Source organism: Pteropus alecto, unplaced genomic scaffold (genome assembly GCF_000325575.1).
Source record: "Pteropus alecto unplaced genomic scaffold, ASM32557v1 scaffold76, whole genome shotgun sequence".
NCBI classification, from domain to species: domain Eukaryota; kingdom Metazoa; phylum Chordata; class Mammalia; order Chiroptera; family Pteropodidae; genus Pteropus; species Pteropus alecto.
This window is the reverse complement of record NW_006443138.1, coordinates 6,533,463-6,544,963: the sequence shown is the minus strand read 5'-3', so window position 1 is coordinate 6,544,963 and position 11,501 is coordinate 6,533,463. Positions and strand designations below refer to the sequence as shown.

The following is an 11,501-nucleotide window of genomic DNA, read 5'->3' as shown; positions in this document are numbered from 1 at the left end:
CTAGTGTCACCACCACCAGGGCCCTCCTTGGCTTGCCCTGGGAGTCGGGTTCCACCTGTTTCGTCCTGCCAACGAACAGAAGGGACAAGTCTCCAAGCTCAGGAGTCATCACCAGAACTGACCTGTCCATGATTATAGCCTTTTCTATGGAGATCCTTGCAAATTCGGCTCCAGTTTTGCCACCGCGTTTCAGCCTTCCCGCTCTCCGGAAGCAAGCCCTTCGACCTGGAAGCACTTTCTAGCTGAGTCGCCGTGGAGAAAATGGGTGGGGGTGGGGGAGAAACCACTTTCCCATTAAGCGCAGGCGCAACTTTCCTACAGCCTCAAGTCCGGTCTGCGCAGTTGCGAAGATGTGCCCGTCAGCGAGGGCGCGGGGCTGGGCCGGGCAGGAGGCGGGGCCTCACCGGATTGAGCCGAGAAGCGCGGCCGCTGCTTTGCCTGACTGGCATTTGTGGGCGTGGTCCAGGTGCCGGGTTATTCTACCGGGAAAAGACATACTATACTGACAGTTTAGAAAAAATGTGAAGTCGTTTCCAGGTAGTCTCTGTAAGAAAGAACCTGGACTTGGAATTCAGACGTTCAGACTCTGCCATACACCTCAGGGGTCCTCTGTCTCTCACTGTACTCCCTGAATTGTAATGTAAACCTCCTACAGATTTTGAAATTGTTTTCCCTAATGGTTATTTGTTCTTTACTTGTTATGTTTCCCTATTAAGGAGAAAAGGATTGCCTGTCTTAAAAGGCATACAAGGCGATGATATTTCCCTCTATTTCAAAGTGCCACATAGGCAAAAACTAGTATATCCGGGCCCCGAAGGAATCCTTCGAAGTTTTGTCGAAGGATTTTGCTTTAATCCTGGGAAACTTCATACCTTATTCCCGCTGAGACAACATGGCGGTTTGGAAAAAACAAAAACAAACAAAAAACGTGGCTTTGGGCTCCATGTAGGCTTGAACCCCCTGAACCAAGGATTCCTCATTTGTGGAATGAAGATAACACCTTTAATCATAGAGTTCTTGTGAGGATTAAAAAAGGGATGTCAAACGTACACTGCAAATAGTAGTCATTGACATGTTAATTTTCTCCTTCAATAACCTACTTGACGAGTCCCACACTGGTGCTCTCTCATTCTGCCCATCTTTTAATTTTCCTATACAAAAGTGCACTTGTTTTCTTTTGGAAAGTGAAATGTGGTCCTAATGATTTCTGTCAGAGCCAGGGCAAGTTTATTCGAAGAGTGAGTCTGGTTCAGCTTCTTGCCATGCGTTTCCTGGCAATTGAATTCATATAATGTACTTGAGAGACTGCCCATAAGGCACACGATAAAAAAGAAGAGTAGTTTAGGGCAAAGGATTAGGCCATATTAGCCCATATTAGTTCATATGCAAAGAGGAAACACTCGTTGAAAAGTGCACCAGGGTTCTTTTTCGACACATTCAGTTGGTAGGCATGAACACCATACTACTGTAATATATTTCAAAATATATTCATTTGATTTCTTTAAAACTGCTTAGAAAAACTTGTGTGGTATATAATGTATGCATTCTGACTTTATTTTTAGGGTTCTTGGTTTCAGTGACAGAAAATCACTATACCTAACTTAAGCAAAAGGGGTTTTCCTGGAAGCCTATCTGGAGCACACAGAATTGTTAAGAAGCTGGAGAAAGGCTTGGGGAGAAAAACGGCTTCTCAGGAACTAAAGGCCAGGAAGCAGCCATCCCAAAAGTACCCAAACCCAAACTGTCTGATCAGGAGCATCGTTTCCTCTCCCTCATCCTAAAAGCTGAGGAAAGCAAACTGCTTTTTTTCCTCTTCCCCAACTATTTATTTTGAAAAATTTCATACCTACAGAAAAGCTGTAAAAAATAATACAGTAAGTGTCAATATACTCTTCACCAATTACTAAGTTTCCCACAATTGCTTTTCTTTCCTGTTTCTTTTTTGCCTCAACCATTTGAAAGTTAGTTGTAGACAGCTTGACACTTCACCCCTAAATACTTCAAAATGCATCTCCTAAATCAATGACAAGACATTCTTCTATCTAATACAGTAAAATAAACACTCAGAACCATTAATATTGACAGAATACCACAATTAACATATTCTAATTTGTCTCAATAATTTGTCCCAATTGTCTCAATAATGCCTTTATAAAAGCCTCCCTCTAATGCAGGATCCAGGGAAGGATTATGCATTTAGACATCATGTCTTTTTGTTCTACTTCAGTTTAGAATAGTCTCTATTTTTCTTTTAAATCATTAATATTTCCAAGAGTTCACAAATTTTGCAGAATATTCCTCAATTTGGATTTGTCTGATCGTTTTCTCACGATAAGCATTTAAAAATATCTTTAGAGTGACAGAGTGCAGGAATACTACGTAGGTATTGTTGAGTATGTCTCACTTAATCACATCAGATGGCACATGACATCAATTTATTTCAGTTTCAAAATCTGCCTGACCTCTCTCCTCCCTCAAAAGAAAGCATCCTTTCACCTGGCACGCCTTTCTAGCTATTGTCTTTTCTATGTTCTTCTCTTCTCAGCTAAACTTGTTTTGGTTGCATTGGAAATGTAAGTGATTCAGCCTTCAGGATCTGATTTGTCTGTCTGGCACTGGTATTTTATTGCTACTGTCCCTACCTCAGATTTTATATTCTAGCCATATTTAACTACAATTCCCCAGTATTCTGAGGCAATTTGGCATATGTTCTTCACCCCTATAGATTGGAGGCAGAAAAGGAATAAGCCAATGCCCATGTCATAGACTGCTATGCAGGGATTGAAAAGATGTTTAGAGAGTTTTAATAACTTGGAAGTGTTTATGTTTTGCTTTAAATGAAGGAAGTATGTTGCCATATTGTATGTAATAGCATGCTTATAAGCAATATAAAAATGCATTAAAAATACTAATGCAAGGGGTGAGGTGAAGGTGATAAAGAGATGAATAAGGGGACCATAAAGGTTTGTTAGGGCAGTAAAAATACTCTGTGTGATACTATAATCATGGACTCATGTCATATATATTTGTTCATACCCATAGAATGTACACCAAGAGTGAACACTTATGTAAACTATAGACTTTGGGTCATGTTATATTAATGTAAGTTCATCCATTATAACAAATGTACTACTCTGGTAGGAGATGTTGGTAATGACTACCCACCATGACCTGCCAAGTTAGGAATTTATGATCAGAGCACTCTGTGAGGTCACTTTACATAGAACCCTTTTTTTTTTGTCCACACAGATATACATTTTTTGGTGGGGTTGGAGAAGGAAGGGAAGGGTGGTAGTGGTGATAACATATGGTTTGAGGAAAAAAGCTTTATGCCAAGGTCAAATGGGGTCAAAATTTAAACGTGGAGTCCGGTTGACACTTGATTGTCTATCTTCCCAGTAAAGCAGTATAGTGTAGTGGGTAGAATCTTGGTCAGTTATTTCACCTATCTACATTTCAGTTTCCTCTTCTGTAAAACTGGGATAATAAGAGTATTGTCCTCAAGGTTTATTCTGGAGATTAAATAGTATTTATGTAGCAACTTCAGAGGTAGTACAGAACACAAGTTTCCTTGGGTTGAATCCTGGCTCCCCCACTTACTCAGTGGAGCCTTCAACGAATTACCTCTCTTTGCTTTTGTATAACAGAAATAATAGTACCTACCTCACAGATTTATTGTGAGGATTAAATATATATATACACACACACACTTATATACTTATATATACTTATATATATATGTGATATATATATCACTTAGAATAGTGTTTGGTACATAATAATCACTTAATAGTGTCTAATTGGCTAAACATTGCCTAATATTATAATGTACCACATATAGTAAAAATTCAATATAAGAGTTTGCTCTTTTGTTCAGCTTCAAGAAGGTCGGGACCTTATCTGTTTTTTTCTCCTATACCTTTTGTCACTTGGTAGGTGCTCCAATTTTTCTTGGATGAGTGGGTCATTTCCAATTAATACAATTGCATTTAATTCCTCAAAAAATATTCTAGTAAGAGTATCTACATTTGTATAATTAGATTGAATTTATATTCATTTGTATTCATTTATATTATATTCTGTCATATATAGATACTTCACAATACTATCACTTCAAAAAATTTCTTTATCATCTTAATCTTGAACTTACAAACGGGAAGAACTGTCAAATAATTTATTATAGCTTCTCTTAATTCTTTCAAATTGTGTTCAATGGAAGAGGAAAATAGATTGGTGAAATGTAAAACTTTGTAATTTAAGTCACTTTTATTGCTGAACTGTGATTTATACATGTCTGGGAGACTTTTAACATGAAATCATAAATATATTATTGCTTTATAGAATTTTAACGGTAAGGGTTAGCTCAATATAGGTTTCATTGTGGCTTGTGCTTCTAGTGCCTTAAGCATAGAGTAGTCAGTGACATTTTCAAGGTGGTGGTGAATTTGCTGACAAAAAGTTTGCCAGACAAATAAATCAATTGCAATGATTCTTCTTATAAACATCTCAGGCCTCATCAATAGTGGAAATGATCTTGGGGGCAACTGAAAAACTGAAATCATTGTATTCTGTTGATATAAGACTAAACCACAAAACTATTTTTGCAGCTTAGGCATTTACCTTGCTGTTTTCATATGCTTCTCTGCTTGGCATAGAAATCCTGTAAATCAAACACACATTTGTGTTCTGATCAATGATTTATTAGGGCTCTCGAGAGAGCACTGCTTTGTTCTGTTTTCTCTAAATAGCACTATTTATACTGTTTAGATTTTATTATGAAAAGGAGGTAGCTAGCATGAACCTTACCCCATAAATTCGACTGAAGAATAAAAGTCACATTAAAATTTTTTCTTATGCCGTCATAGTTCTGACTGAGCCTTCAACCTGCTTGGTTTGGTGAGTTGAAGGCAGGACACTCAACCTCACACATCATGGGGTTTTTCTCTTCTGTTCTGAGGTTTGTACAAGGATCCAAGGGGTGGCTTCTTGTGGTGCTAAGAACACAGATGAAGGCATTTAGTCTTCAGTTCACTTTATCTAATGCAGGTCATTGCCCAGACCTCAGTGTTTTGGCTGAAGATGGGTGGCACATGCTGCTTGCATGCTGAGTGAGGTGGAAGAGGACAGGGAAGGGAAACACACTATTATCTTACTAAATGATAACCTTTTAAGAAACGATGTAACGAAAAATTTGAATGGCTAGTTACCATATATGTACAGTTTTCTTTGTCTATAAGTATCTTCTGATTAAAGGATCTATATGAAAATGTGTCCTTAAGAGGCTGCAGCATGCATCCATGATGCTATGAATTTATTCTTTAACAACAATCAAGTTGTCAAGATGTTATTTTAATGATTGAAAATGTAGTATATTTAGTTCATAAATCAAGAGCAGGAATTGACTTTTAAAATACTTTGAGTATATTTTGAGCTACAACATATTGACATATAAGAGCAAACTATGCAGGTTCTATAAATAGAGTGCATTTAAAAGCATAAAATGATAGAATGTGGGTATTGGCAGTGCAACATAATGCTAAGAAAAAACTGTGTCTGTCTCAAATATTGTCCTTGAATTTTGTTGGAAGCTCGAGTCTGTGCTACGAAAGGGCACCAAATAAATTTGTGCTTCAAAATCCATCCTTGCTTCCTATTTGAAAATTTTAAATGAGTTTAATCTTTAGGAAACTGCCTGCCATCCTGGGGAGTCTTTCCGCTTTTTTGTCCTTCATAAGATCAACTGAAGTTCTTTGGCTGTGTAGAAAGGTTGAATTTTAGATAATAAAAGAAAGCTAAACTCCTTTGGCTCTTTGATGATTTTTTTTTTCCAATGTAAGTATAAGGTTATGAGGATGACTTAATTACTCAAAAATTTTTAAATTCGTGTTTACCTAAAGATAGCATAACAACTTTAGGGAAAAAGAAATAATTTAAAAGTAATCCATATTACTACTACTAGCACAGTAATTTTTATTATTACATATTATTCTCATGTTTAAATTCATTTTACATATAACAATCATGTAGCTTTTAAAATTTATATTCTAGAAACTTGATACTGACAATGAAAATCCTCTATAGCTTGTGCTGCTGTTTTTTTTCCCCACCACTGTATTTTTGCTTTTCTTCTCCTACCTACCGAGGTCTCCCTAACTTATCTTTCTCCTCTTCTATAACCATATTAGCAAACTGGTGTGTATCCTTCAGTACCTTTTAGAAGCTCATGTAATACACACACACACGCAACACAATTTTCTGTATTTTGCTTTGTTCACTTTCAATACCTCATAGAAATCCATGTCAACCATTAAACATTAAACTCATTTTTTCATGGCTGCATATTACATGAATCATAATTTATCCAATCATTCTTTATTGTCATTCATCCTATTTCTGCTTTTTCTTGTACAGTGTGGCAATAAATAGTCTTGTGTATCTATCCTTTCATTTCTTTGGTCTAGCTATTAAGTGTTGGATAGCTGAATCGAATATACCGACTTTGAATTTTAATAGACATTAGAAAATAGCAAATTAAAATTTTGGTTGACCCAAAAGCTCTGCAATGCACATTTCCATCAGCACTATGTGACTCTTTCTTGCCCTCTAAACTCCCTCTGGAACTGTAGTGTCTTCACTTTCCACGGCTGACAAATTCCATCTGTCCCATTTGGATGACATCCTGAGACCTGTCTTCTTTACTGTCCCTGAACAAGAGCCTTGGCAGAGGTCTTAGGGCAACAAAATCATTGATTCTGTATCCGGCATTAGCCACATCCTGCCAAGGGGAGAACATCCTGGCCATAGGAATACCATGTACTATTTCAAAGTGGAAGGATGAGGGGAGGGGTAGTCTGTGACACTTCCTTCTTTAGTGACATCCTCTATGACAGAATTGGTAGAATGAAATAAGTGGCATGGTAGTGGCTCTTTGTTTTTGAAAAATTAAGAGCTAGTTGTTAGGTTTTTGCTAAACAGTAATTACCTACTGGTCCAGTTTCTGCAAAGAACTCAAGATGTAGTTCAAGAATTATTACTGTCTTTTAGTCTAATAAAATAAACTCTGTGAGTCTCCAGTTAAAATCTTGTATGTTCCAAGTCATATTTTATTGAAGTCAAAAAATTCAAAGGAATGAATGAGTGAAGTGATGAAAACTATTTCCAGAATAGGTCTAGTAGAGGATAACTGAATCAACTTCTGGGACCATGTATCTTAAACATGTAAACCACACAAAAGCTTACCGTCTTCTTGCATCATAGCTTCAAGTAATTCATGGTTAAGGCTTATCTGAAGAAGATCCAAAGACAAAAATTTCACCCCTAATTCAGAATATACTAACAAATATAACCCCCTCTAAAATTTATTGGGTTGAATTAATCCCTATTCGACGTCTTTCACTCCAACCAAATGAATTATCATTTAATACGTGCGCCTGTCCATTATGCCCATTTCTAAAAAACAAAAAACAAAAAAACCCACAAATAGAATAAATAAAATTCCATTCAGTGCAAAAGTTGGATATAATCTTCTAAATCATGAGTTTGGTTTCAGCAGCACTCATTTTCTTTGAATATGAAACATATATGTCTGATTAAAGGTGCGGGGTGAGGTAGAGGAAAAACCCTCATGTCTGAAAATGAAAAACAAAGTAAGAAAATATAGTTTGCTATTTATATGACTTCTAAATCTAAGTGAAAGGGGAAAATTTCTGTCATCACTGAGAAATATAAACTAGGTATGGTAGGGTGCATGCTAACATAAGTGGAAGGTAGTTTGGTGAGATCATTGTTAACAGCATTCCATGGACACTATGATGCTATCTTGATTCTGGAATTGTGGAACCAGCCCAGACTGGAATTCTTATTGACCCCTGAAAGTCTTGTCTAATTCTAAGCTTCCCTCAGAATCTCTGCAGAGTGGCTTAATTCTGGGGCTTTCCTAGGTGAGTTCTCTAGGGGAATCCCTAGGTATGCTGATTCAATTCAGCATGTTTTGGGTTATTCTAGAGTAACTGGTCTTTGTTACTGCAAAATCAGTAAAACACTGTGTGGTAGGCTGATAATGGGTCCCAAAGATATGCCCATGACCTAATGCCCAAACCTGTGAATGTTATTTTTGCATACGTGGTTAAGGATCTTGAGATGAGATTACCCTAGATTGTCCAGGTGGTCTCTAAATGCCATCACAAATGTCCTTAAAGGAGAGAGATGAGACACACACAGAGCTATGTAGATGGAGGCAGTTTGGAGTGAAGGTGGCCTAACACCAAGGAATGCCAGCAGCAAGGAATGGATTCTCTCTTAGAGCCGCTAGAGGGAGTGAGGCTTTGCTAACACTCTGATTTTGGACTTTTGGCTTCCAGAATTTTGAGAAAAAGTTTGTTGTTTTAAGCCACCACATTTGTGGTACTTAGTTGCATTAGGAACTAATGCATACTGTGTAACTGGGCCACTAATATTTTTTTTTTTTAGAAAATAGAAATAAGTCAACATGAAACAAAGTTAATAAAAATCTATCTTCCTAAAACATTTGTTGGTAACACTAAAGGGCCATAAAAGAGGAACAAAAATGATTACATTATTGGAAATAGAGAAACATTCCAATGACATGTATTTGAAAGACGCCTTGTGGCCTTGGTGCAGCTGAATTTGAAGTTTGTCAACAATGGCTTTGAAACAGACTTTATAGTTCCTGCACAGACTAATTAGAAGATGGTATTTCCAAAACTATCCTATCATATCCTTAGATTAGTAGCCTATTCCTCACTAAGAAGTATATATAGAAACAGATACAAATGAATGAAATCACTGCTGGCCTATAGCATACGACAAGTAGAGGGGAACATTATCTTGCTCCCTGCCATCAAGAATGTTGTATTCTCAGGCTATTTGCTGCCCTTTGTTAATAGCAATCCTTTGGAATCCAACCCTCTCCTCCCCATTCCCAGCCCTCTTAGGCCAGACTGTCTTATTTTTCTTTCTCCAAGCTTAATCTTTATGAAAATTTCACTCACATTCATGGTTTTAGTTGCCTCCTATATGTAAGTGACTTCAAGGTCCAACTGTTAAAACCCGCCTCTTCTCAGAAGATATTCATGAAAAATATTTCACTTAACGTAAACTTTGTCTTAGCAAGTTTTTGCTCATGTACAAAAACCATGATTCCTTGCTGGCTTCTCTATCATCATTGGCATTCAATCCCTCTGGTTCTGCTAATATAATCAGATGTTTCTTTCACCCTTTCCTTCAGCCCCCACAGCTAAGCTATTAACCAATTCTCTAGTTATTCTTTTAAAAAATTTCTTGGGCTCCTCTTCTCATCACAGCTCCAACCCTAACCACTTCATGCTTCCAGCAGCCTACAAGTTGGCTAGGTCAACTCTAGCTCTGCCATCACTCCTCCCTGGGCTATCTTTCAGACAGTTGTAAAATCTGTTACTTTAGTTATGAGATTCTCATTTAGAATAGTAGACTGGCTACTTGGTAACTATCCACTATACAACATCGCACTCTGATTGTACTCCATTTCCAGTATGGAAAGTCACTCATTTTTTCCTGCCAGCCATGTAGTTCTCCATCACTGATTTGCTCAGAGAACCGAATTAACACTGCCTGGAGTAATACTAATAGAAATATAATTCGAATAGTTCATACATTTCAAAGCAAAAATACAATTGTTACTGTTAGTCACTTGCATTAGTATGAATAAAAAAGCATGAACAATTTGTGGTTAGATATGTTACTAGATTTCCACTTGATACTTTTTAAAAAATATATATTTAAACTAGTTTCAAGGATACAGTACATTAGACATCTATAATGTTCATAAAATGACCCCCCCCAATTACTCCCTCCTTCCCCTGGCCCTCCACTTAGCCATCATACTAATGTTAACTACATTCCCTTTTCCATGCTCCCCATGCCCAACTATCAACTACTAATTTGTACTTCTTTAACCTTTCACCCCATTCTCCCAGCCTCCCAACCACTCTCCCCTCTGTCTGTCACCAAAGTGTCCACTATACTTGTGAGTCTGTTTTTGATTAGTTCTTTTCGTTCCTTAGATACTGCATATAAGTGAAATCATATGTTATCTTCCTCTGACTTATTTCACTCGGCATAACCTCTAGGTCCACCCATGTCATTGCAAATGGTAGGATTTCATTTTTTTTAATGGCTGAGTAACATTCCATTGTATATAGGAAACATCATTCCTTTATCCAGTCATCTGTTGATGGGCATTTAGGTTGCTTCCATATCTTGGCTACTGTAAATTGTGCTGCCACGAATACTGAAATGCATAGGTCTTTATGAATTATTGTTTTGGTTTTCTTTGGATAAATACCCAGAAGTGCAATTGCTGAGTCAAAAGGTATATCCATTTTTAATTTTTTGAGGAACCTCCATACTGTTTTCCATAGCAGCTGTACCAATTTGCAATACTACCAACAATGTATGTGGGTTCCTTGCTTATTTGATACTTTTTGACTGCTCTTCCCCACCATCAGTGCACTAAGCACCTTTCTAGCAGAGGCTGAGTTTACTGTATCTTTTATTGTTTGCTACTCCCCTCTGCCCAAAGCACAGCAAGTTGCACTTTCAAAAGTTTGACAGTACAGTCATGTGCTGCTCAATGGAAATACGTTCTGAGAAATGCATTTTGTCACATGAACAACATAGAATGCACTTACACAAACCTAGATAGTATAGCCTACTACACGCCTGGGCTATATGGTATGCCACCATCGTATATGTGGCACGTCATTGATAGAAACATCGTTATGCAGCACATGACTATAATAGTTTCTTGTTCTGAACTCAGTGCTCACAAGGGACATAAACTACCACACTATAAATAGAAATGTGAATGGGTAATAATGGCAGATGACAAAAACATTAGTCTTTGATCTTTGCCTATTTAAAAACTGCCGTAAGTTTTTGACTTAATATATTATCCACATAAAAATACTCTAAGATCTGTCTGTGCTTTTGTTTTCAGGAAAAAAAATAAAAAACCTGCATTTTGACCCAAATAATAAATCTGGGTAACTATTCATCACTGCATAAGGAAAATTAGGTTAACGCAGGTTCGTAATATACCAAGAGTAAAAATTCTCTCCACACCCTTTCAGACGAATCAGAAATTACTGATTACCTATATGATAAAACATGTAGACATGTAATACTGAATACATTTGTTGATTCTTAGATACAAAAATTAGATTTCTGTAATTTGGGGCAAAATCTTTTAATTCTTATTGTCAGTAATCTATAGGCCACTAACAAGGATGTTTTAAAGGAGCAAGTTCAAATTATGTGCAACATGTGGAAAAGATTTTTTTTAAAAACCTGCAACATTTAGGAAACATCTGTTTAGCAGTAAATATTTTATTTCTACCTTTCAAAGATAAACTAATGTCAAGCCTACAAATTCAATCGCTCCTTTAACAGGTTTCATAGCCAATTTTGACAAGTATCATCAATATCCATCCTAACAAATACTC

At 36.9% G+C, this 11,501-nt stretch overlaps 1 protein-coding gene across 1 annotated transcript in view; it reads right to left on the bottom strand.

The window, feature by feature from the left end:
* The window catches only part of NUP107 (nucleoporin 107), a 36,515-nt gene extending 36,244 nt beyond the window's left edge, over positions 1-271 (bottom strand). The window contains exon 1 of the mRNA XM_015598411.2: positions 123-271. Within this exon, the coding sequence (XP_015453897.1) occupies positions 123-130 (8 nt within the window). The 5' untranslated portion in view covers positions 131-271. The remainder of the gene's footprint in view (positions 1-122) is intronic.
* Between the last annotated feature and the right edge of the window lie 11,230 nt (positions 272-11,501).